This window comes from Acinonyx jubatus, chromosome F2, assembly GCF_027475565.1.
Source record: "Acinonyx jubatus isolate Ajub_Pintada_27869175 chromosome F2, VMU_Ajub_asm_v1.0, whole genome shotgun sequence".
NCBI classification, from domain to species: domain Eukaryota; kingdom Metazoa; phylum Chordata; class Mammalia; order Carnivora; family Felidae; genus Acinonyx; species Acinonyx jubatus.
Genome location: NC_069394.1, coordinates 59,045,194 through 59,072,977, shown reverse-complemented (window position 1 = coordinate 59,072,977; position 27,784 = coordinate 59,045,194). Strand labels below are relative to the sequence as shown.

The following is a 27,784-nucleotide window of genomic DNA, read 5'->3' as shown; positions in this document are numbered from 1 at the left end:
TTTCCGGAAGTACTCAAATACTAAATACAGACACACAAAAGAGGAAACAGTTGGACAGAAGCTCAGAAATCATGTGACCAATGACTAAGTTAAATCTTTTCTGCTTACTAAAAGGAAAGAGTCTGATGATTACTTACTGATTCTCCTTGCGTTTTTAAAGTTTTGGGAATATTGAATCATGTTTCCATTTATACTTTTTTCTACTCTGTTTTCTTCCACCTTCACTGAACCTGGGGAGCTACAGTGGATCTGCAACTCTTCTGATTCCAGTGTTTGGTATTCCCACTGTGGTAAGTAAAACAGCAACAAGTGCTTCAAGGGTGAGTTTTTACAGGAACGAACGTCACTTTGCTGTCGCGGGAACACAGGAAATGACAGTGTGTTCCAGCTGCTGCTGCTGGCAGCAAATGTGATGGCAGGTGACTGTCCATGTGGATTTTCTTCATTTTTCACAGACTTCCCAAGTCTCTAAACTGTGTTGAACTTGACCTCTGAGTGCTTCTGTTGTTCCCTGTGGTCAGCTCTCTCCACTGTGATCCCAGTTTCAGATTCTTCCCAGTTTTGGCAGAATTCTTTGCTGAGTTTTTGTCTCAGACCCATACTTACTGGTTCTTCTTGAGAAGGTAGAATCATCCTAGCTGCCTTTTGGAATTGATTATTGCTCTGGTATGTGATTTTTTTTTCTTCAGCAAAGCAGTGGGCATGTAACCAGTGCTTTTTAAGTGTTTCAGGCTGTGACTTTTGAGGGGTCTTGGAATTACCTCCCTAAGTGGATGTTAGCCTGGTTCCGTCAGTTACAAGCTGTGTGACCTTCAGCAAAAAATATTTAGCCTTTCTGTGTCCCAGCTTTTTTATCGGTAAAATGAAAGTGATTAAAAAAATTTTTTTAAATGTTTTTATTTATTTTTGAGAGGAGACACAGAGTGAGTGGGGGAGGGGCAGGGAGAGAAAAGGAGACACAGAATCTGAAGCAGGCTCCAGGCTCTGAGCTATCAGTGCAGGGCCTGACTCAGGGCTCAAACACATGAACTGTGAGATCATGACCTGAGCTGAAGTCGGATGCTCAACCGACTGAGCCACCCAGGCTCCCCAAAGTGAAAGTGATTTTAAAGCTGTTTTACAAGGATTGTTGTAGGTTAAAATTTTAGCACATAGCCATATAGAAACAACACTACTGAGTACTTTAAAAATCAGCCATACCCTAATGCTATTAACTAGCTGTATCACTGTTTTTTTGTTTTTCCTCCCTATTTCTTCACAAATGTCTGCCAGACTGAACACACAGCATCAGGGCTTGACTGCTGTTTTGGTTTGGTACTTTCTATTGCTTTGCTTATCATGGGTTGGCTGCCCTTTTCTACCTATTAGCTATATTGGGAAGGTTTGATACCTTCCACAAATGCTAGCTCTTTGAGATTCTGTTGGGAAAAAGGATTGGTGGTTTAATCATTTGGGGGAGATTTGCAAACGTACTCTGAGTTCTGAAAAGTTCTGTAATTAAAAAAAAAAAACCTATTTAATCCCCAGGTTTTCTGTTTTATTGTATTTTTTGAGTGTATTGACTGTCCTGGAAAACACACTCTGACAAATGCTAATATAAAGTTACTTCCAGGGCATTAGAGTAATTGCCAGGTGTGAGAACACAATTCAGCTGTGTGATCAATCTTTTACACTTGTGGCTTTTTTCCATGTGTGGATTATACTGAATTCCCTTTCAGTTTATCTCTGAAATTTCTCCATCATAGAAGATCAGTTTCCCCCTTCAGGAAGCCTTCCCAGTGAACTCTGCAGCCAACTCTCTCCTCTCCTTTGACTTCTGTGTACCATACATTGATTATGTCACCTTCTTCTTCTTCTTTTTTTTTTTTTGAGATTTTATTTTTAGGTAATCTCTATACCCAGCATGGGGCTTGAACTTACAACCCTGAGATCAAGAGTCTCATGGCTCTATGAACTGAGCCAGGCTGGCACCCGAATTATGTTACCTCTGTGCCATGTTTCATGTGTCCTTATTTACTTTATACTTATTATCATTCTTCAGTTTTTTTTCTTTCTTTCTTTTTTTAGACAGAGAGAGAGTACACACAAGCCGGGGAGGGGCAGAGGAAGAGAGAGAATCTCAAGCAGGCTCCACACTGTTAGCTTGTCAGCACAGAGCCTGATGCAGGGCTGGATCTCACAAACCCTGAGATCATGACCTGAGTTGAAATCAAGAGTTGGTCGTTTAACTGACTGAGACACTCAGGTAGCCCAATTATTCAGCTTTTATTCTTTTAGTAACAAAAATACGATTTGTCTTTTGATTTGATTTTTGAGGGAGGATTTTGTGTCTTTCTGTCTAATGCTGAGAAATCCTGTGGTCCTTTCCTGCTGCCTCGCTGATGTAGGGACTGAGGGAAGCAAGCAGAGTACACAGCTACAGCAGTGCTATGCCTACTGCCATGTCATTTTCTTCCCTACCTCAGAGAATCTGTCCTGGCTGAGCCCAAAATGCATGTGCAGGAAGCACTGATTCCTGTAGGTATTCCTGTGAGGATGTTGGTAACAAAAACAACACCCTATTTAGTCTTTCCGTGAGGATGATTTCCATTTGGTGAAGCTATGGGATATTTACAGTGTATTAGTTTGCTAGGGCTGCCGTAACAAAACACCAAAGACTGGATGACTTCACAGAACTTTACTTCTCACAGTTCTGGGTGTGGAAGTCTAAGATCAAGAGTCATCAGTTTTGTTTTGTTCTGAGGCTTTTCTCCTTGGCTTGTGTATGGCTGCCATCTTGCGGTGTCTTATACGGTCTTTTCTCTGTGTGCACTCAAACCTGGTGACATTCTCTATGTGTCTAAATCTCCTCTTCTTATAAGGACACCAATCATACTGGAGTAGAGCCCACCCTAACAGGTTCTTTTTAACTTAATCTCCTCTTTAAAGACCCTATCTCCCAACAGTCACATTAGAATTTCCACATATGAATTTGGTGGTGGGGAGGGGGGTTCAGCTAAAAACCTACAGAAATGGCAAGAATTAGCTGTATGTTCCTCAGCTTTGGAAAAGGTAGAAGATGTGGGTGTGCAAATCAGTCTAAAAGACCCTGGACACATGCCCCCTTGTAACTGAAGTCATCAGACTCTGATTCAGTTCTAGCCTTCATTTTATTTATTTATTTATTTATTTAGCTATAGGTAGTCCAGAAACCCAAGAATTAATGGATTATTGACGTAAACAATTATTTACTGAGCATCTAGCATGTCTATTCTGAACATTGAGGATATTATACAGCAGCAAACAACAAAAACAAAAGTCCCTGCTCTCACGGAGTTTTTATCAGTAAAATATTCAGCATGTCAGATGGTGGCAGTTGCTGTGTAAGGAAAATAGAGCAGGGGAAGAGACAGAGTGCACAGATGGGGAAGGGTATTGCATTATAAAGTAGCATGGCCAAGGAAGGTCTCCCTGGGAAGGTAACATTTAGCAAGGGCCTGGAATAGTTGAGGGAATGAGCCATGCAGATATCTAGGGGAAGAGGTAGAGCACAGGGCACACACAAAGGTCCTGAGGTAGGGACATGTCTGGTGTGTTGGAAGGATAGCAAGGAGGTCAGTGTGGCTGTGATGGGTGAGTGAGAGGGAAGGCAGTAGAAGATGTGGTCATAGAGGGAAATGGAGAGGAGGTGAGGGCTTTGCAGGTCAGGGGCCAGATTATCTTTTACTGCAAGCAAACCTTGGTCTGGAAGCTGTGTTGACAATAACCTATGAGAGGGTGAGGGTGGGGGAATATGTGTTGGGAGGCTGTTGCGAAATAACCCTGATGAGAGAGATAATGGTGACTCAGACCAAAGGAATAGTGGTGGAGGTGATGAGAAGATTCTGCAAGGATTCTGAAGGTGGAGCTGACAGGACCTACTGACTGATTGGGCATGTGCTTGTAGCATGGCCCTTCCAGCTAAGCAGGTATATCTTGGTATGTTGCATGATACCCCACTCTGAGCAGGCCAGCCTCTTCTCTGGCCTTTAGTTGTACTTCTGCTGTTCTGTAACTTGACATATCTGTATTCATCTTTCTGTTTCATGCAGTCATTTTGTGGTCCATCCAAAGCCCTATGTGCCCTACAGAGCCTAATCAAGTCAGCTGAATTTAATGCAGTTTAACAAGCTTTATTTAACAGGCATTAAGTTTAGTTATGCTAAGGAGCACTGAAAATGCAAAAGTTAGGTAAGCTATGGCTGGTATCTCAAGGAACTTCTGGCTTTTGTCTTATGTGTAGTAGGATGAATAACTGTACATGACCTGAGGATTCATTCATTCATTCTGTAAACTGAGCATGGCCACTGTTAAGTCCAATAGCCATTTGGAGCTAGAACTCTTGACTTATGCTGACCTAAGCCTGTTTATTCCTGTATTTCCCATCTTATCATTCACCTAATTGCTTATGCCCCAAACCAGGGGTACCTTTTAATTATCTCTTTTACTGGGGTGCCTGGGTGGCTCAGTCGGCTAAGCATCTGACTTTGGCTTAGGTCATGATCTCACAGTCTGTGAGTTTGAGCCCCATGTCGGGTTCTGGGCTGGCAGCCCAGAGCCTGGAGCCTGCTTCGGATTCTGTATCTCCTTTTCTCTCTGCCCCTCCCCAATTGTGCTCTGTGTCTCTATGTCTCTCAAAAAATAAATAAATGTACAAAAAAAATTAAAAAATAATTATCTCTTTTCCTTATCTTCCACATTCAATTTATTATTGGTGGTTCACATTTTCATTATCTCCAGAATATATTCTAAAGCCAACTACTTATGACTATCCTCTGCTTACCACTCACACCCCTGTCTCTCCTTTGGCCTTTGTAGCAACCTCTCAGATTCTTCTCTCTTCACTTCAATTCTTGCTCTTATGTAATTTGTTCTTGGCACAGGGGCCAGAGAGGTCTTCTGAAAATGTAAATAAGTCAGACAATGTTACTCTCCTTGTTTAAAACTGTCCAGTGGATTTCCACTGCAATTAGAGTGAAATCCCAACTTTATAGCAAGACCTCCAAGACCCCTTAAGATTGCCCCTGCCTACTTGTCTCATCCCTATGATTCCCACCCAGCCTGTTTCATAACTTTCATTCACACTGGCCTTTATTATCATTATTGTTTATATTACCAACATGGCAAACATAAGAGTTACCCCTTAAACCATTTTTAAGTGTACAATTCAGTGGTATTAAGGACATTCACAATGTTGCGTAATCCTTACCTCTATCCCATTAACAGAATTTTCATAATCCCTAAGAGAAACTCTGTACCTATTAAACACTAATTCCCTATTTCTCCCTCCCTCTAGTTCCTGGTAACTTCCACTCTGCTTTCTGTCTCTGTGAATTTGCCTATTCCATGTACCTCATATTATGGTCTGTGTGTATGTGTCTGTGTGTGTGTCTGTATGTGTATGTTTTTGTTGTTGTTATTGACATGCCAAAGTCATTTCACCTCTCTAGTTAGTCTGCACTAACTAGAATTCCTTCTGATTAAAACACTATTTCTCCAGTTTCCACAGGCCTGGTTTCTTCCTGTCACTCCCTGAGTAACGTAGTTGAAGTAAGTCCATCATCCCTAGTCCCCACTCCTCTGTTTCCACCACACACACTCTTTATCCCATGACCCTATTTGATTTTTTTATTGGCATATACATTTCTCATTTAATTTTTTATTTTTTAAATGTTTATTTTTGAGAGAGACAGAGAGAGAGAGAGAGAGGGAGAGAGAAAGAATCCCAAGCAGGCTCCACACTGTCAGCGCAGAGCCTGAGGCAGGGCTTAAACTCATGAACTGTGAGATCATGACCTGAGCTGAAATCAAGAGTCAGATACTTAATCAACTGAGCCACCCAAGTGCCCCTTGGCATTGTACATTTCTCAATAGCAGGGCCCATGACTTCTTGTTCATTGTTGTTTCTTTGGTGCCTAGAGAGATATTTGTCACATAATAGGTGTCAAGCAAAAGTAAGTAAGCTCACATTTCTCATTTGCCATGTGCCCGGCACTGTGCTCTGTGCCAGAGACATGAAAAACAAATGAGACCTTCTTCCTGTCCTGAAGACTGATGCTGTTTTTATGAAGAAATAGGTATATAAATGAATAATTGTAGTAAAGATCTACAAATGACCATTGAAAGATGGTCAAATACTATGAATGATTGTGTGTTTGTGACTGTGGGAGTAAGGAGGTGTGGGGGAGTCCGGGAAGGCTTAACAGTGTTGATGATATTTGAATACATTTTGAAGGAGGAGAAGGAATGTCTTGACTGATGATGACAAGGGCATTCCTGTCAAAAGGGACTGCATACTTATGTACTGGAAATTCCATTGAAGAGGTAAAATTAAGTGCCATGATGGTTCAACTCCGGCCAACATTTCCTCCCTAGACCTCAAAAAATACTTAATGCCAGCACTCAGAGTGGCATTAGTTTCATTTTCTGTGCCAGCTGCCATTGCCTGGAATGATGGGTTAAGAAAGATTCTGAGGCAGTACTCAGTAGGAAAAAGTGCTATGATGAATTAGCAATGCTGGCCTTTACGGCTGCAGGTAAATTAGAGCCTCTTGTTCTGTGCATTTGTTGAAACTGGTTACCACTTTCTGTAATAAACCAAATATAGAACTTGATCACATACACGGTAACTCTAAAATAATGAAGCTATCGTCCATAGTTCCCAAACCCTTGTAAATAATAAAATCACATGCCATACAGTGTTATACAATCTTTTGATTCTTACATCTAATTATTTTTTGTAAGTTGGTCTTGTCTTCCCAGAAAAATCATAGACTTCCTTATGTTAAGACTAAGCCTTATACCTCTGTTCTCCACTCTCTAACACCTGAGGCCCCTGCCCACCTGCTCTGATGCCTAGCCCCATACTGAGCACCCACAGGGGCTCTCTAAACATTTGTCTGATTGTATTGAATTGTTGATCTTGTCATCATAATCAGACAACTTCAGACATGTGGGAACCTTCTTTGGAAATACTCGCACTCTGTGTTTCTCTGCCTCTCAAAAATAAAGAAACGTAACTTAAAAAAATTAAAAAAAAAATGGCTCTCCTTACAAGTGTGAAGTGATATCTCATTGTGATTTTGGTTTGCATTACGCTGATACTTTATGATATTGAACATTTTTTTCATATGCCTGTTGGCCATTTGCATGTCTTCTTTGGAGAAATGTCTGCTCAAGTCTTCAGCCGATTTTTTTTTTTTCAACGTTTATTTATTTTGGGGACAGAGAGAGACAGAGCATGAACAGGGGAGGGGCAGAGAGAGGGAGACACAGAATCGGAAACAGGCTCCAGGCTCTGAGCCATCAGCCCAGAGCCCGACGCGGGGCTCGAACTCACGGACCGCGAGATCGTGACCTGGCTGAAGTCGGACGCTTAACCGACTGCGCCACCCAGGCGCCCCTTCAGCCAATTTTTAAATCAGGTTACTAATTTTTTTATAATTGAATTATTATAATTATATGTTTTGGACATTAACCCCTTATCAGCTATGTGGTTTGCAAATATATTCTCCAATTCTATAGGTTGCCTTTTCACTCTGTTGATTGTTTTCTGTGCAGAAGCTTTTTCGTTTGATACTGTTCTATTTGTTTACTTATGTTTTTGCTGCCAGTACTTTTGGTGTCATATTTATAAAATCATTGTCAATACTGATATCTTGAAACTTTCCCTCTGTTTTCTTCTAGGGTTTTTATAATTTTGAATTTTATGTTTAAGTCTTTAGTCCATTTTGTGCTGATTTTTGTGTACAGTGTATTATAAGGTTCTAATTCCATTTTTTTTATTAAAAATTATTTTACATTTATTTTTTGAGAAACAGAGAGTGAGCTGTCAGCACAGAGTCTGATGTGGGACTTGAACTCATGAACCACAAGATCATGTCCTGAGCTGAAGTCAGAGGCTTAACCAACTGAGCCACCCAGGCACCCCCAATTTCATTCTTTTGCATGTAGAAATCCAGCTTTCTCAACACTATTTCTTCAAAGGACCATCCCTTCCCTATTGTGCATTTTTGGCACCCTGTCAAAGATCAGTTGACAATATATGCATGAATTTACTTCTGGGCACTCTGTTTAGTTCCGTTGGTCTCTATGTCTGTGTTTATGCCAGTACCATACTGTTTTTATTACTATAGCTTTATAATATAGTTTGAAATCAAGAAGTGTGATGCCTCCAGATTTGTTGCTCTTTCTCAACATTAATTTGACTATTTGTGGTTTTTGTAGTTCAATATGAATTTTAGAGTTTTTTTTTCTGTAAAATAATGCCATTGAGATTTTGATTGGGAATGCATTGAATTTGTAGATTTCTTTGAGTAATATGGACATTTTAAGAATATTAATTCTTCTAGGGCATCTGGCTGCTCAGTTGGTAGACATTATGACTCTTGATCTTGGGGTTGTATGTTCAAGCCCCACATTAGGTGTAGAGATTCCTTAAAAATAAAATATTGTTTTTAAAAAAGAAAGGATATTCATTCTTTTAATCAGTGAACACAGGATGTCTTTCCATTTGTTTGTGCTTGCTTAATTTCTTTCATCAGTGTTTTATTGTTTTCAGTATACAAGTCTTTCCCCTCCTTTGTTTAATGCCAAGTATTTATTCCTTTTTTGTGCTACTGTAAATGGGTTTGTTTTCTTAATTTCTGTTCAGGTAGCTCATTGTTAGTATATAGAAATGCAATTGATTTTTGTACATTTATTTTGAATCCTGCAATTTTCCTGAATTTGTTGATTAGTTCTAACAGTTTTTTAATGGAGTCTTTAGGATTTTCTATATATGAAATCATGTCTTGGGGTGCCTGGCTGGCTCAATTAGTGGAGCAGGTGACTCTTGACCTCAGGGTTGTGGGTTTGAGCCCCATATTGGGTGTAGAGATTACTTAAAAATAAAATCTTAAAAAAAAAAAGGAATCATGTCTGCATGCAAGGAAAATTTTACTTCTTCCTTTCTGATTTGCATGCTTTTCTTTTTTTTTTTTTTCTTGTCTAATTGATCTGACTAGGTCTTCTGGTGCTATGTTAAGAGTGGGTGTCCTTGCTTTGTTTCTGATCTTAGAAGAAAACTTTCAGTTTTTCACTACTGAGTGTAATGTTAGTTATGGGCTTTTCATGTATGGCCTTTATTATGCTGAAGCCATTTCCTCTAATCCTAGTTTGTTGAGAGTTTTTACTACAAAAGTATGTTGAATTTTGTCAAATTCATTTTCTGCATCTATTGAGATAATCATGTGATTTTTGTCCTCCATTCTATTAATGTGGTATATTGCATTAATTGATTTTCATATGTTGAAATATCCTTGCATCCAAGATTGAATCCCACTTGGTCATGGTGTATGATCCTTTTACTTTGTTGTTGAATTTAGTTTGCTAGTAGTTTGTTGAGAATTTTTGTATCCATATTCGTTAGAGATATTGGTCCATTGTTTTCTTGTGGTGTCTTTGTCTGATTTAGTATCAGAGTAACAGTGGCTTCATAAAATAAGTTTGGAAATGGTCTCTTTCATTTTTTTTTGGAAGAGTTTGAGGATTGGTATTAATTCTTATTTACATGTTTGTTAGAGGGGTGCTTGGGTGGTTCCGTCAGTTAAGCATCTGACTTTTGGTTTCACCTCAGGTCATGATCTCACTGTTTGTGATTTTGAGCCCTCCATTGGGCTCCATGGTGCCAGCGTAGAGACTGCTTGGGATTCTCTCTCTCCCTTTCTCTGTCCCTCCCCTACTTGCTTGTACTCTCTCTCTCTCTCTCTTTCTTTCAAAATAAATAAATAAACTTAAAAAAGTGTTAGCATTTCCCTGTGAAGCTATCTGGTCTTAGGCTCTTCTTTGTTGGAAAATTTTTGATTACTCCTCAATCTCCATACCAGTTCTAGGTCTGTTCAGACTTTCTAATTTGTTAGTCCTTGGGTATCCACCTTGGAGGAAACTTGGATACAGGAACCAACCTCTTGCCTCCTGAGTGAAGCTGGAGGGTAGGGGATCTTTTCCTGATGGTGCTGTGCCAGGTGCAGGGTTTCTGATAAAAGGAGGACCTCTACTGACTCTGGTGAGTCTGATTTCACATTCTCCTGGGATACAGAAAACTTTCAATTAGTTTCTGATTTCTCTCAAAGGGAATTTGTCCATGAGTTGTTGTTGAATTGGTATGTTTATGAGGGGAAGGAGGGTCTTGGACTTCTTACTCTGCCATCTTGCTGATGTCATTCCCTCAGGGAGGGAGATGTTTTTAACTGCCTTCAATTTTTCTCATTATACAATTTTAATGGCATCTTTTGGGGAATGATATTCAGAATACTCTACTTACTACAAATGATTTATAATAATTTATTGACATTATCTTTATTCTTCCATTTAGATAACATGAAAGTCCCTATCTCAATAGCTATTCAACCCTGTATGTCAATGAAGGGAAGCCGGGGATACTTGCATCTTTCCTTCATTCCAAGTAAGTCCAATGTTTTGTTTTTGTACTTCAATGAAAAGGGTTCAATAAGTATTAATGATAAATGATTGTGTTCCAAATGTACATGTATTTATTTTCTATTTCCATGTAACAAATTACCACAATTTTAGTGGCTTACAACAGTACACATCTATTATCTTGCAGGCTTTGTGTGTCAGTAGTGTAGGCATGACTTAGTTGTGTCTGCTTCAGGATCTCCCACAAGGTTTCAGTTAAGGTGCCAGCGAGGACTGGAGTTTCTTCTGAATGCTCAAGTATAGAAGAATCCACTTCTAAGCTCATGTGGTTGTTGGCAGTATTCAGCTCCTGCCTGGCTATTGGACAACACTTAGTTCCTTGCCATATGGGCCTTTTCAATATGGCTTCTTGCTTCATCAAAGCCAGCAAGAGGGACAGTCAGCTAACAAGATAGAAGTCACAATCTTATGTAGCCTAATCATGGAAGTATCACTCTATGGCCTTTGCTGTATACCACTTGTTAGAAGCAAGGCACTATATTAGCTCACACTCATGGGGGAGGGGATTACATAATGACACGGAGGTAAAAATGGAAATAACGCGAGACTTCGAATAATGTAATAGGTATATTCTTTGTCAACCATTAATTATTCAGCTCATGAGTAAAGTTGGGTTTTCACTAGTGAAAGGTCTGTATATGAGTAGGCCACAACTTTTTTTTTAAACATATGAAGATGAGGGGCGCCTGGGTGGCTCAGTCGGTTAAGCGTCCGACTTCGGCTCAGGTCATGATGTGGCGGTCCGTGAGTTCGAGCCCCGCGTCGGGCTCTGTGCTGCCAGCTCAGAGCCTGGAGCCTGTTTCCGATTCTGTGTCTCCCTGTCTCTGACCCTCCCCCATTCATGCTCTGTCTCTCTCTGTCTCAAAAATAAATAAACATTAAAAAAAATTTTTTTAAACATATGAAGATGATCTTTCTAGAAAAAACTATGATGATGATGGGATAAAAGAAGGCAATATTTTTTGTTTTGTTTTGTGTTGTGTCTTGTTTTCCTCTCTATGATTTCATTTGTCATCAGTTTAGTAAAAACTAAGTTGGGTAATGGTGATAGCATCAGGATGGATTTGAGTGTCTGTGAAAACACAAAATCTGCTTCCTCTCCTGCTAGTCAGCTCTGTTCCCTGTAAGCCCTAGGATCCCAGGAAACTTCAGTTCTAATTATCATCATTATCATTGTTGTTTTCATCATCGCCATCATTTACATCCTAACCTATATTTGGAGCTTACACTTTAAAAAAATGCTTTCACATAAATAAACTTAAACATTTCTCCCCTGATTTTAGTTCTCAGTTTACAAGACAAAAGTTTGCTGAGAACCCAGAAATAATACACGATAAACTTGTGTTTTATTTCTCCTGAATCTAATCGTTTAACCTGTATTTTGAAGCTTTGTTTCTGCATTCATGTATTCATTAAAAAATATTTAGAAATGCATAGTATATTTTAAGTAGTGTGATAAGTATTGTGAATTCATTGATAAATAAGACTTTCTCTTGACCCTCAAGAATCAGTGCAATGGGAGAGAGAGATCTGTAGATAATATGGTTCGGTAAGTGAAATGATAGCATTAAGGCTTAGTGGTAGCACAGAAGAAAGAATAATCAATTCTGTTCACTCCACTTTCTTGGCCATGGGCGAAAGAAATAATCTAAGTTTTTGCCTGGCTGATGTTCTATAATTTCTTCCTCTTTTCTCAGGTTTTGTTTACTGCTTTATGTGGTGTGCTTTATCAACCACCCCCCTCTGCCCACATTTGGCAGAAGTGATTATTTACATAACAAATGCCCTCATTTTCAATTGAACCTCTTGCCCTTACATACAGGAAGCAGATTGTATCCTTCCAGGCTGAAGTAATAATACAATACAGAGTCACTTAGTGTTCTCTGGAAAGCAGATACCAAAAAGGAATTAGACATACAAGAGATTTCTTAGGGGAAATGATGTGAAAAATAAAGTGAAGAGGAAGCCAGAGTAGGCAAGGAGCAAATTCAGATTGAGATGCAGGTCTGATACCTTTGAAATGAGAGAGGAAAGGAAGGAGTATCTGGTAAGAGGGTCATCAGACCAAAATGCATCCCTGAGATATTCTGAGCCAGGTAACTGGGGAGCCTTAGAGCAAAGATTGCTGTCACATCACAGGTATCCTGAGACAGATAGGGGTAGTTTGGCTCTAGTGACCTTGTGGAGTTTGGTCATTATAGGAGCAGCTTTGGTCATGATAGGAGCATTATAGGAGTTTTGCTTCTGGATGACTTCTGAGATAGATCTGAAAGTGTAGCAGCTGAAGGCTGTCTGCCAACTACCCTTCTCCCAGTAGGTTCTTTGGAAGGGAGATTTGAGTACCTTACCTCTGTGGCCACCACAAATACCTTGATTGTTCACTAAATATAACATTTATATAACATTATGTTAATTCAGCAACAAAAGAATCGGTCATATTTTAAAAATTGGATTATTTATATTTTTTGGTGTTGGTGTATACGTTCTTTATAGTTTTTGGATATTAATCCCTTATTGAATATATCATTTGCAAACATCTTCTCCCATTCAGTAGGTTGTCTTTTTGTTTTGTTGATGGTTTCCTTTGCCATGCAAAAGCTTTTTATTTTGGTGTAGTCCCTATAGTTTAATTTTGCTTCTGTTTTCCTTGTCAAAGTAGACATATCTAGAAAAATGTTTCTATGGCTGATGTTAAAGAGATTACTGCTTATTTTTTTCCAGGAATCTTATGGGTTCAGGTCTTATATCTAGGTATTTAATCCACTTTGAATTTAGTTTTGTATGTAGTGTAAGAAAGTGGTCCAGTTTCATTCTTTTGCATGTGGCTGTCCAGTTTTCCCAAAACGATTTGTTGAAGAGACTGTCTTCTCCCCATTGTATATTCTTGCCTCCTTTGTCATAGGTTAATGGACCATGAAACTGTGGGTTTATTTCTGCGTTCTGTATTTTGTTCCATTGATCTATGTGTCTATTTTTGTGCCACTACCATACTCTTTTTTTTTTTTAACGTTTATTTATTTTTGAGACAGAGAGAGACAGAGCATGAACGGGGGAGGGGCAGAGAGAGGGAGACACAGAATCGGAAACAGGCTCCAGGCTCTGAGCCATCAGCCCAGAGTCCGACGTGGGGCTCGAACTCACGGACCGCGAGATCGTGACCTGAGCTGAAGTCGGACGCTTAACCGACTGCGCCACTCAGGCGCTCCCACCATACTCTTTTAATTATTATAGCTTTGTGGTATATCTTGAAATCTAGAATTGTGGTACATCTAGCTTTGTTCTTTTTTAAGAGGACTTTGGCTATTTGGAATCTTTTGTAGTTCCATACAAATTTTAGGATTATTTGTTCTAGTTCTATAAAAAACGCTGTTAGTATTTTGATAGGGATCGCATTAAATCTGTAGATTGCTTTGGGTAGTATAGACATTTTAACAATATTTGTTCACCTAGTCCATGAGCATTGGAATATTTTTCCATTTGTTTGTGTCATCTTCAATTTCTTTCATCAATGTTTTATAGTTTTCAGAGTATAGGTCTTTCACCTCCTTGGTTAAGTTTATTCCTAGGTATTTTATTTTTTTTGGTATAACTGTAAATGGGATTGTTTTCCTAATTTCTCTTTTTGTTATTTTATTATTAGTGTATAGAAATGCAGTATATTTCTGTATATTAATTTTGTATTTTGCAACTTTACTGAACTCATTTATCAGTTCTAGAATTTTTTTGGTGGAATTTGTAGGGTTTTCTTTATATAGTATCATGTTATCTGAAAATAGTAAAAGTTTTACCTCTCTTACCAATCTGGATGCCTTTTATTTCTTTTTGTTGTCTGATTGCTATGTCTAGGACTTCTAGTAGTATGTTGCATAAAATGGTAAGAGTAAACATCCTTGTCTTGTTCCTGATCTTAGAAGAAAAGCTCTCAGTTTTTACCTATTGAATATGATCTTAGCCATGGGTTTTTCACATAGAGCCTTTATTATGTTGAGGTATGTTCCCTCTAAGCCTATTTTGTTGAGTTTTTGAATGTTGTACTTTGTCAAATGCTTTTTCTGCATCGATTGAAATGGTCGTACAGTTTTTATCCTTTCTCTTGTTAATGTGATGTTTCATGTTGATTGATTTATGAATATTGAACCACTCTTGCATACCTGGAATAAATCCCACTTGATCCTGGTGAATGGTTTTTTTAATGTATTGCTAGATTTGGTTTGCTAATATTTTGTTAAGGATTTTTGTATCTATGTTCACCAGAAATACTGGCCTGTAGTTCTCTCTTTTTTTGTAGTGTTTTTATCTGGTTTGGTATTGGAGTAGTACTGGCCTCATAGAATGAATTTGGAAGTTTTCCTTCCTCTTCTATTTTCTGGAACAGTTTGAGAAGAATAAGTAATAACTTTTCTTAAATGTTTGGTAGTATTCACCTGTGAAGCCATCTGGTCCTAGACTTTTGTTGTTGGGAGTTTTTTGATTACTGATTCAATTTAATTGCTGATAATTGGTCTGTTCAAATTTTCTGTTTCTCTCTGATTCAGCTTTGGAAGGTTGTATGTTTCTTAGAATTTATCCATCCCTCTAGGTTGTCTAATTTGTTGGCATATAATTTTTCATAATATTCTCTTATAATCCTTTGCATTTCTACGGTGTTGGTTGTTATTTCTCCTCTTCCATTTCTGAGTTTATTTATTTGAGTCCTTCCTCTTTTTTTTTTTAAATTGTCTGACTAAAGTTTATCAATTTTGTAAACTTTTCAAAGAATCAACTCCTGGTTTCATTGATTATTTAGTCATATTTTTAATAATTTTTACATATATATTTTTATATTTTACATACATATTTTTATAATTTTTACAATTATGACCTGAGTTTTCCTAGAATGTATTAGAATGTCTGTGTAAAGTTTGGGGCCATATTCATAGAAATCAACCTTATTTTTATGGGCCTATAGCTACTTCAATTCAATAAAATTTATAATAACTTGAACCAAAAATAGGTTAGGGATGGAAATTATTTATTTTGAGGCTTTATAGCTTTTCTGGTGAATTATTTATATGCTATTAACTGATTAGTAAAAAAATAAAGCTGGGCTTTAAGCCTCCTTCAAAGTTATATCTGAGAGTTCTTGGAGTTGTCTTAGCTGAACTCAAAAACAGTTCTCTTTGTTATACATGTTTCTTGTCTCTCACTCTGATACCCACATTGGTATTCCTGACCTACTGATTCATACAAGTAGTACCTCACTTTGACCATTGTTCATGTGTCCAACATGACCACAGTGATGTCCAAGGGCAAAAAGCTTCTCAAGATGTAAACTGCTTAGATGTCAAAGCAGCACTTCCTTTCTTGGAGTCACTGAAGACTGGCATCATGCTGTGTTCCATGCAGAAATTAAAAAAGTTTCATTGTCCTGCATCACCACTGGTAGCACTGCAGTACTGCCATATACCCATGTCTCAAGGAATTCCCTGTGAAGACACCTCTTCAACTTCTGCACACATCCCTGCTTTTGGAGTGGTGCCAGACACAGTTCATGGAGTGGACCATAGAACCACTGTTTGGAACAGACCCTATGATGTTCTTTTCCACATTTTACCCTACAAGTATAGAAGTGGAGACAAATTAGGAAGTTGGTGGTACTTAGGCTCAGAGTGATGAGGGCCTGCATTAAGAGACTGCTGATGGGGATAAAAAGTGGGCTAGTGAGATTTACTGGAGTTGGGGATTCTAGTGCCTATATGGTGGTGAAGGTGAGGAAATCAAATTTTGGATCTGTTGGGTGAGATAATGGAAAACACTTGAAGACAGATATTGAATGCATATGTGGGACAGGTGGTTAGAAGAAAAGTTGAAACTAAAGATGATGATTTGGGAATTATCACCTTATGTGGCACTTAAAGCCAAGGAGAGTGTGCAAAGTGAAAATTGAGAGCTGAGGATACAGCCCTAAGAAAGAGAAGTCAATGAGGAGAAGGAGTCAGAGAGGTTGGAAGACAACTGGGAGAGAATGGTAGCACCAATGCCAAAGGAAGGAGTTTTGAGGAGGGAGCTGGCATTTCTGTTAAGCACACCAAGTTCAGGTTAAAGATGGAAAAATTTTCTTTTGATTATGGCTACAATGAGTCATGGTGACTTTATTAGGAAAATATTTTCAATGAGGTAGTGGTTATAATAAATTTTTTAAAAGTAATCTTTACATCCAACGTGGGGCTTGACCTTATCACCCTGAAATCAAGAGTCACATATTCTACTGATTGAGCCAGCCAGGAGTCCACAATAATTGTTTTTATCATAAAAAAGATTGTACATATTTTCCAGTTGGGCTAACTGAATAACTTAGAAGAGGTGAGCAAAATACAGTGTTTACTGGAATTTTCCATGTTAAATGGTAAAAGGGAAACCATGAAAGAATAATAAGATAACTCATACATATAATTTCTAATCAAAAGGTTCAGTTTTATTCTCCAAGAAGTCTTTCATCAAAACTCCTAAGGGGTGCCTGGGTGGCTCAGTTTGTTAAGAGTCCAACTCTTTTCTTTTTTTTTTGAGAGAGAAAGAGAGTGTGAATGGGGGAGGGGGGCAGAGAGAGAGAAGGAGAGAGAGGATGCCAAGCAGGCTCTTCACTGTCAGTGCAGACCCCAACATGGGGCTCGAACTCAGGAAACCATGAGATCATCACCTGAGTCAAAGTCAAGAGTCAGATGCTCAACTGACTGAGCCACCCAGACGCCCCTCCAACTCTTAATTTTGGTTCAGGTCATGATCTCAAGTTTCATGAGATTGAACCCCACATCAGGTTTTGCACTGACAGCATGGAGACTGCTTGGGATTCTCTCTCTCCTTCTTTCTCTGCTGCTCCCCCACACATGCTTTCTCTCTCTGAATAACATTAAAAAAAACTCCTAAAATATGGGAATGAGTTGATTATCCTCATTTCCTTTCCTTTCCCTTTCCTTTTTCTTGAACTTCGTAGCAGAACTGGAACTAGAACTGGAAATTTTACATACCCACCTGATTGTTTTCTCAAACACATAGGTTCCTCTATTTTTAGGACTAGGGCACATAATTTTCACTGTGAAATATTCTGTTGGGTTACTGTCTATTAATTACCCTCTGAGCTTCAGTGTTCTCATCTGTAACACAGGATAACAATACCCACATAGCAAGTTGTCGTGATTACGTGAAATAATGTAGGAAAAGTAAAAGACATATTTTAAGTGTACAACACATGTTAATTATTATTTATAAAAGAATCTATTATTTGAGGGACTAATGAGATTTGTTTTTCTTTTTAAGGAAGAGATATTAAAAAGTTATATTTCAATCTCTATTTATCCATAAACTCCATGGATTTGCCAGTGCGCAAAGAAGTTATTTGCCGGGGATCTGATGATGTTTATTCTTTTTGCAGAGCTCTGAAGGGAGGTAAGCATTCAATTCATATTACTTTCAGAATAGAACATAATAGTTTGTGAGAATGTTCTGAATGTTAAATGCACTGAAAATGTGAAATTCCTTTTCTAATCATTTTTTTTAATCCAAAGATTTTTACTTTAGCAGCTTAAACAACATTTTGTAATTATGTTACTGAATTATTATTAAGATGGTACTTATTTGAGTGTGTTAAAAGGTACACTAAAATTTTTACCTTGTTCAGATTAATATTGTACATTTATCCTTGGTTATGGATCCCTTTTTCTAAACATTACACTTACTATTTTTTATAGAAACTCACTAAACCACAGCCAAGGGAACAGGCTTGGTGGAATCAGCAGGGAAAGAAAAAAAAAGTACTTTTTAAGAATTTTATTAAAAAAAAGAAAAGAAACTCACTCGATTTTTTTTTTTTTACAGTGGTTTCCTCAATATCTTCCCCTGCTTTTTTCTGCCCTGATAATATTCACAGAATAAGAAAATTTCAGAGTTCAGGACATTAAAGGTCACTTACTGTAAATCAAGTAATTTTTAAACTAGTATTTTAAATAGTTTAAATGTTTATAAATATTATACTGTCACATTGCCAAAAAATTGGAAAGTATAAAAAAAAGTCAGAGAATCTTATTTCCAAAGACATTTTGGAGTATTCCCTTCTGAGTTTTCAATGTATGTACATTGTTTATGTACTTATAAGTATGCTACACTATAATCGTTTCTTTTTCTTTTTTTTTTAATTTAAAGATTTTATTTTTATTATTTTTATTTTTTTTAATTAAAAAAATTTTTTTAACGTTTATTTATTTTTGAGACAGAGAGAGACAAAGCATGAATGGGGGAGGGTCAGAGAGAGGGAGACACAGAATCTGAAACAAGGTCCAGGCTCTGAGCTGTCAGCACAGATCCCGACGCGGGGCTTGAACTTATGGACCAAGAGATCATGACCTGAGCCGAAGTCAGCCGCTTAACTGACTGAGCCACCCAGGCGCCCCTAAAGATTTTATTTTTAAGTAATTTCTATACCCAATGTGGGGCTTGAACTTACAACCCAAAGATCAAGAGTTGCATGCTCTACTGACTGAGCCAGGCAGGCACCCCAATAATTTTCTTTTTATTTATTTTTTGTTTGAGAGAGAGAGTCGGGGGAGAGAGAGAGGGTCAGAGGGAGAGAGAAAGAACCTCGAGCAGGCTCCATGCTCAGCACTCATCACAGAGCCCGATGCAGGGCTCTATCCCACAACCCTGGGATCATGACTTGAGCCAAAAGCAAGAATCAGACGCTTAACCAAATGACCCACCTAGGTGCCCCAATAATTTTCTTTTTAAAAGTTAATGCATTTCATTTTTTGACTAGATAATTCATGTGGTTCAAAAATTGAAGTATAAACATTACATAGTGAAACATCTCCCTTAGTGGGTATGCTTTGATTTATTTAACCATTCTCCTATTGGACAATTAATTACTTTCCTTCTGACATTTTTACTATTATAAATAATATTGTAATAGATATATCTTTGTATATAATCTTTCTCATATTTTAGATTTGAATATGTTTGCAGGGGTTACATATAACTGCCAGGGAAATATCCAAGCTTAATTGGGTTGACTGTATTTGTGGTTTTGTTTACATAAGGCCAAATCGCTTTTCTAAAGGAATCTACCCTTTTATACATTATGTCACCATCAACATGTATGTATTTTAATCTCTGTAGTTTAATCTCAGCTCTTGTTGATAGTGGGCTTATCATTTTTAAAAAAAGAAGTTTTAAAACAACTATTAGGTTTAAAAAAAACCCAATTGTTTTATTAACATTTAAAAATTACTATTGCAGTTGCATATTTTCTTATATAATTAATTACCATTAACTTGTACCCTCTCTTGTTTAAAAAAAAAGAGGTAGTTTACATGAATATATTAAATTTAGCAACATAGCATAAATTAGATATAGATGGGACAAAAACTGGAAAATAATGGCTGGGAATGAATGGAATGAGACTAGCATAAAAATTCATAACAGGCTTATACCGGCTCTAACATTGACATCAATTTGATCTTGTGTTTCCTAGCATTCACTAAGAAAATTGCTTCTAAGTACATTAGTTTTTTTGCTATGCAAGTGAAAATTCAAGATACGTCTTCCAGTTGACCATCTCTCCACAGCTCTGACTTGTCTGCCACCCCCAAACCATATGCAAATAATGGAGTTGGCATTGCTTATTGTCTGGGCTCAGAGTTGGAAAGATCTGAGGCTCTGTCCCAGCTTTTCCATCTACCAGCAATGTGAGCTTGTGTGTGTGATTTAGCCTTTATCAGCCTCATTTTCCTCACCTGTAAAATGGGGACCGTGAAACCTGTTGTACATGGTTTTAAGGCTATAATTAGAAAATGTATATAAAAAGGTTAGTGCAGTACTTAGAATAAGAATTCAAGAATTATAGTTGTCGAATAATAGATATTGGTATGGGTATTAGGAGTCGTTTTGTTCCTGATTTTACAGTCCTGTCGTTTTTACAAGTGAGGGAACTGATGCCTGCAGTGGTTCAGGAACGTGTCCTTCGCCATTTGGAGAGCTAGTAACAGAGTAGCCTCATGACTCTTAAGGCCCAGTCTTCCAGTGTACCATGCTTTCTCTTGGGAAAAAAACAAAAAACAAACAAAAACCCTTTTGGCAGATTACTTTTTTTTAAAGCAACTGTTTCACAATCCCACCTAATCTCTGATAGATTATGTTGACATTTTATCTGAGTTTTCAAAGTTTCACTTTCTTGAGATCTAAAATGTGTCAGACTCAACCCAGTCTGCTGGCTTTTCCTTCCCTCCTGCATTTCCTTCCACAAACATCTGTTGAACCGAATTTGAGCAAGTCATGATTTAGGCTCCGGCGATCCAAAGTTGAATGATAGGGTCCTTCCTCAGAAGGTCCCTCTTTCTGGGAAAGACAGTCCTGGACAAAAATTAAAATAAAATGTCATAAATGCTGATAGAATTATATGCTCCTAGTTTAACTAGATAGTTACCAATTTACTATGACAGAACTCAGATAAGGTTTCAGAGAGTATTTTAGTAAAGTCTTGAATCTGAGAACATCAGAGAGGAGGAGGAAGGACATTCCTTGGAGAAGAAACAGCATATGCAAACACATATAACCCTGAAAGAATATGCTTTATTTGGAGAGTAGTTTTTTGTAGCTGGAGCAGAATGTGCTGTAGGGAATTGCTGGAGATGAGCCTAGGAAAGGGGACAGGAGCGAGCATGTAAGTCATGCACAAGATATTGGCTTGCATCTTGTCATCAGTGGGTAGGGATGACCCACTGAGATTTTCAGTTTTGCAGATAACTAGTGTCCATATGGAAGGAGGCGGGGGTTGGCTGAGGTAGGAAGCTGGGGCGGAAGGAAGTGTAGCCAGGAGGCTATGTGAGAGACCACAAGGGCTGAACAAAGATGGCGGCCTGGGAACAGAGGGGAGGTGAAGAAAGAGGGCATATTTGGAGACAGAACTGGCAGGACATTCTGACTGATTTGATGTGGCAGGCAAAGTTTAGGTAAAATCAAGGGCTGGTGGAGGGCCAGTGACTGGGATTAGTGGAAGTGCCATTATCTGAAATGATGTGTGCAGAAGGGGCAGATTTTTAAAGAGAAAGCAATGAGTTCTGGTTTAGGCATATTGAGCTCAAGGTAATTTTGGAACATTTAAGTAAACATGTCCATCTGGTAGCTTAGTATATGGGCTCAGAGCTCAGGACATTCTGATTTAAGAAGCATTGATGCTATCAAGACCCTTGAAAATTTGGGAATCAAATTAGTAAGTACCATACATATCTACTTTTAAAATAGTTTTCCTTTTGGTATTTGTTACAAAAGTCATATATTTTTAGGATATGATATTTAGAAAATATAGGCAAGCAAAAATAAAATGAAAATTACCCACAGTATTACCACATCTTACACACACACACACACACACACACCCTTGTTTCTTTTTAAAAACACATTTGAAAATAAATAAGTGGCTATTTCAAAGGCATCTTAAACTTAATTATCCATTAGACCTGTTTCCAGGGTTTTGCTTCAGTGGCTGTAACAAAATACCAAAAACTGGATGGCTTAGAACAACTGATATTTATTATCTGAATGTCTGGAAGCTAGAAGTCCAAAATCAAAGTATTGGCAGGGCTTTGCTCCCTCTGAGGGCGTGAGGGAAGGATCTGTTCCAGGCCTCTCTCCTAGCTTCTAAAGGCCCCAGGCGATTCCTGCCTTGTAGATGGCCATCTTCTTCCTGTGCTATTTCATAGTCTTCTCTATATGATTTCTGTCTCTGTGTCTAAATTTCCCCTTTGTATAAGGACACAGTCAGATTAGAGACCACCTCATCTTGACCATCTGCAAAGGCTCTATTTCCAAATAAGGCCATGTTCACAGGCACTCAGGGTTAGGACTTCAACATCTTTTTGAGGGACACGATTCAACTAATAAAACACCATCTGAGGCTTGGGTCCTACATTCTACATGGTGGGTAGGAAAACTGTGCTGGACCACAAGTGAGCTGCATGGGAAGTGTAGAGAGGGGCCTAAACAGGGGCTCTGTCTTCCTTTTCTCTGGCCCTGCCTTAGTTCTCTCCTGGCTTCTTGAATGTGGGCAGAAGCTTCAAGCTAACTTCCCATGAGAATAAAATGGGATCTATGAGCAAACTATGAGCTTTCTAAGAGAGACAAAACAATTGAAAAAGAAGACTACTGTACAGAAGAGGTTAGTGCCCCTTCTTCCCACCTGACCTGGTAAACATTTGGGCAGTCTCCTCAGATAGAAATCTCAGAGTTACTCTTGATTTCTTTCTCAAATTCTCAAGTATCATCCATCTCCTTACCTTCCTCTCTCACACAAAGTTTTCAGGATTGGCTTCACAGCCAGGGCCTCATACTTAGAAGGGCTTCACATTTGGAGTTTAATATTCTCTGATCATAGACTTGAGATTCTTATTAATTTTATCTTTAAGTGTGTATTTTATAAGTGAAGTCTGATGGGACAGTGGGGCATGCATGCAGTTCCCCTAGATGGGTTCTTGGTTCCCAGCTGCCCACTTCTCTGCTGGCACCCTGGACCCTGCTTGGGACCCCCTCCCAGCTACAGCCAGTGACCCCTGCTGCCCTCTATCGCTGGTGAGGGCCTGTATGCAGGGAGGGTCAGGATCAGGTGCAGGTGCCCTGCAGTGTCTGAAGTGCAATGTGGCCATGACCCACCCCACCTGGACTGGCAGCACCATGGGTGCATGGGTTTTCCAACCATCAGTGGGTTGCCTCCCCACCAACAGGTAGCTCCTGGAGGTATTACATGGAAGTTGCAAAACGCTTGAAGGTAACTCATGTGACAGTGGGCCTTTGGGAAGGAAAGAGGCCTAATTTGTCTTCTTTGCCCCAAACTGAGGCATGAGGCACCTGGCAGCACAGGGGAGGGAGGCCCCCATCAGGCAGCTCTCAGGCCCATGCTTCACATAAGTGCCCCACTCATGGAGCAGCCCCCTGGGTGTCCCTGAGTTTCTATACTCACCTTTCACTCTGAGCCAAGAGACCATTCCCTTGGATCATTCCATGCCTGGCCATATCTTCTCTTCCTTCTTTCAAATGTCCGATGTCAAGCTTGTGCTAGTTTTCTCTGGTCAGCTTGAAGCACCTTCTGGGGATGAGCCACCAAATACAAACTGTGTAATTTCAGTGATTCTGCCTCAGAGTTAAAAGCTCTGATGTTTGTATTTAAAACTGTCATTGTGCAGGGATGCCTGGGTGGCTCAGTCAGTTGGGCATCTGACTTTGGCTCAGGTCATGATCTCACGGTCCGTGAGTTTGAGCCCCGCTTCGGGCTCTGTGCTGACATCTCAGAGCCTGGAACCTGCTTTGGATTCTGTGTCTCTCTCTGTCTCTTTGCCCCTCCCCCACTCACAGTCTCTCTTGAAAAGTAAATAAACATTAAAAAAAAAACCCTGTCATTGTGCAATTTAAGATGAATGATAATTTAAAATTTTGTTTTACTTCAAATGAGATTAAATAACAAATAAAAAATATCATGGCAAGTCTAGAGAGAGACTGTAGAGGAAAAGAAAAAGCTTTATATTTCAGTACTTTTCATAGGATGTCTCTCCTGCCTTTTGAATAAGAGGCCCCCATTTTCATTTTGCACTGGGCTTTGTAAATTTTATAGCTGTTCCTGAAGCCAGGTACCCAGGGACCAGGTACTAGCAGTTGGAGATGCAGAAGTGACCAAAGCAAAGCCCTTGTCCTCATGGAGCTCATGAACTAGTAAACGAGATCATTACTAAGTCATGAAATAAGACAAAAATGAAATAAGATTCAGTTTCTGATAAGTGCTCTCAAGGAGAGCAGCAGGCTAATGAGATAGATCATAGTGGGGGAGGGCACCTGAGCTGGTGGTCATGGAAGGCATTTACCTCTTCTCTTCACTACTGTCACCACCTCCTGGCTTCTAACTGGTCTCCCTGACTCTTAGTGCCACCCTTAAATTCATGTGTGATATGGTCATGTGACCCACCTTTCTAAATAAAATCTGATCATTTCACACTCTTGGCTGTTCTTTCATTGCCTCCATTCTCTTAAATGTGGAACCTGAGTCCGTTTTTGCTTACTTCTTAGCACAAGATGTAGTTCTTAGCACTCCTGCTTCTCTTTTGCTTTAATAACGCTGAGCCTCTTGCAGGTGTATGCATTAGTCATACTGATTTTCACTTTCCTGCCTTTGCTCCTTTTTTTCCTGCTACCTGGAAGATCTTGTCCTTCCTTCCCATCCTTTTTGACAATTCAACCCACTTTTCTAGATTCCCTTCCCACCAGCATCTTTTGAATAACAGTCATTATCATATCAATGATAATATTAATGGCATCATTGTTATTCACAAGATGCCATGGAAAGAGGGTCTAGAAAGGAGAAGAAATAACATTTAATGTTATAATAACTAAGATTTTACTGTTAGTAACATTTAATGAGTGCTACATTCCAAGCATTGTTGAGCACTAACATGTATTAACTCATATAGCCTTCATGATCCTCCTAAAAGGTAGGTGTTACTATCCATTGCCATTTTACTGAAGCACAGAGAAGTTAAGTGACTTGCCCAAGGCTACACTCCAAGTAAGTAGGAGAGCTGGGATTCAGATCTGGAACTATCACTCTTACCAAAATGCTATATTCCCTTAATCCTTACTGCATCTTTTCATTGCATTGTATTGGAATGGCTTCTTTGCATGCCTATATCCCCAGTAGACTTTAACTTTTGCCCCTTGTCTCCTCAATCCCTGGTATATAGTAGCTTTCAATAAATACTTGTTGAACTATTACATTTGAATTGGATTGGTCTTGAATGAAAAATCAGAATATCATGAGGACATGATCACTTTACTAGGCTCAAGAAATAACATCTCCGTGTGCTAACACCCCTAATAAGGATATACCCTTGTGAGAAGTGAGATGATTCATTCTCAGAAATGCCAAATAAAAGCTGTGCTGTCTAGTTAACAGTAGGTTTACAACCTGTTGGAAATATGTACAAAGCCCTCCCCATCACACAATGGAGTCCCAAACCCTTAGACATTTCACTTCCTGGTTCTTCTTCCTCTCTTCATTTCCTGGGCTTATTTTTCACAGGCTTTGCAATGACCATGTGCCAAAGAACTGAAGTCTCTGAGTTACCTCAAGGAATATACATTTGTTCCAGTCAGACTACTTTTTGGCCTTACATGGGTATAGGCAACTTCCAGGCAAGGCTGTAACCTCTGTAGTCCTCAGCCAATGAAGAATCAGGGGAAGGACTTGCATGCTAGGAGATAAATTGTCTGTTGTAACTGCCCCAAGTGTGCCTGTCCATCAGATACCTGCTCTTTCAAGAATGTTGATTAAAGCCTCGCTTCACTGTGCTCCAAGTCTCCGTGTCCCTCCTTTGATTGGGGCAGTGGGATTATTTCTCACATCCAGAAGCAAATAGATGTTTTTTTGTGAAAATAGACATAATCTATTCATTTGCTATTAAGGATTTTCTTTGGCTAGTTAGGAGAACAAGAATGGTTATAGTTTCCACTTGACTATATTACTTTAAAAGATATTTTTGGCCACTATTGCTTTTGTTAGAGATTCAAAACATTTCTACTTTTCTATCCTTACCCTGTAAATTCACTCCTTTGGTGTTTCTGAGTGGGAGAGTAGAGTATGTTTTTTCCTGCACTTCTGACTCTGTCCACAACTTCTGCAGGGCCAGGTCCATGGCTGTGCATTTCAGCAGTGACTACTTAGGCTTCTCAGTGGTGGGATTGGAAGGAGATTTGGTTTCCTGGCTGCCTCCCAACTCTCCTCCACCTTTATAAAGATCTATTTTACTCTGTTGAAGGAGTAGCAGTATTAAATATGCACACATGTAATTTGGGATGAAGCATATTAGCACTGGCTTATTCATTCATTCACTATTGAGACAAGTAGGCCTTAAAATTTTGTATCCCCTAAGGGATGAAATATAGGCTGATACTGAGAGATGCTTGGGGTGGCGAGGAAGCCATAGGAGACCCATAGCCGGGGTAGGAAGTTTGTTACTTCTCTACAATTCGCTTGGGACTGCTGCTGCCAGTAGCAGCATAAAAGGTACACTCCATACTATATTAAAACAAAATCACCCGATGACGACCAATATAATTTTTTGTATTTTGTATTTTGTTTGTAGAGACTGTGAATACAACAGTAGGCTTCTCCTTCAGGGGAATACGATTTTCTAAGGTATTGTTCAAGAGTCATTTTGTACTTTCTTAATCTTTTGCAGTAACAGATGTGTTAAGAATTTGAAACAAGCCGTTCACAACTTCAAAAATAGCTATTCAACCTTAAGGTGTTTAAGATTTTGGTTTTTGCTTTTATTTAGTTTGGGGTGTTTTGCTATTTCTTCTTTCTGTAGAATATGGAAATATGGAAAAGTAACACACAAAAAAGCTCTTTTTCACTTCATTTTTTTCCTCTAACATCCATGGCTAAAAGTAATGCAAATGCTCATAATTAATATGTTGAATATCTTTGGGTAAAAGCACTGAATGACTGCCATGTATAACTCAGTAACTGACCCCATGAATAGTAATGATGTAATTTTAGATATTTGCATTAGATGCCTGGCAAAGAAATTTTGGGTATGTTTCACTTTGGGTACCTATCTTATTTATTTATTTATTTATTTATTTATTTAAAGTTTATTTTTTGAGAGAAAGCAAGTGTGAGAGGGGGAGGGGCAGAGAGAGAGAGAGAGAGTGAGAGAGACACAGAGAGAGAGAACGCCAAGCAGGCTCTGCACTGTCAGCCCAGATCCTGACTCGGGGCCCAGAAACTTAACAGACAGCCCTCCAGGCACCCTTGGGTGACTATTTTAAAATAGTCATTTAAAATGCATATTCCTTACCTATTTTTCTAAGGATATTGTATGTTTGAAAATCTCACAGACTAGTTTCAAAAAACTGTTAAAAAAATATCACCTTATAATATCCCTTTATAGTTGGGAAATAAATAGGTTTCTGCTCACTGGATTCAAAAGGCATACAAAATTTCATCTCATTAGGAAACTGAGAAAATGATAACCAATTTAATTTAAATGGCTTCCTCCTAATAAGACAAAATTCTTATAAAAGTCTTATAAAATAGAGGCATCTAACATTTTATTTACTTGTATTTCTTATTCCTCATTTTAGGGACGATACAGATGTGTTGCAGAAGCCATCACTGGAAATACTGAAGAAATGCTCTTTTGTCTGAATTTTACTGTCATACATGACCCTAATTTCAATTAGAATAAATGGAGTATATTTTTATTTTTCAAAAGTC

General features: G+C 38.7%; 1 protein-coding gene across 2 annotated transcripts; it reads left to right on the top strand.

Annotated features, from left to right (window-relative positions):
• Positions 1-150: 150 nt before the first annotated feature.
• Positions 151-27,784, top strand: LY96 (lymphocyte antigen 96). 2 transcript variants are annotated; one of them, XM_015064727.3, is made up of 5 exons: positions 151-290; positions 10,373-10,462; positions 17,791-17,919; positions 26,646-26,698; positions 27,652-27,784. In XM_015064727.3, the coding sequence occupies exons 1-5, from the start codon at positions 179-181 to the stop codon at positions 27,748-27,750; spliced, it is 483 nt and encodes a 160-aa protein (XP_014920213.1). In that variant the 5' UTR covers positions 151-178; the 3' UTR covers positions 27,751-27,784. The 2 variants fall into 2 exon arrangements, with proteins under 2 accessions (XP_014920213.1, XP_053064360.1); XM_053208385.1 differs by lacking the exons at positions 26,646-26,698; positions 27,652-27,784 and adding an exon at positions 25,583-26,639.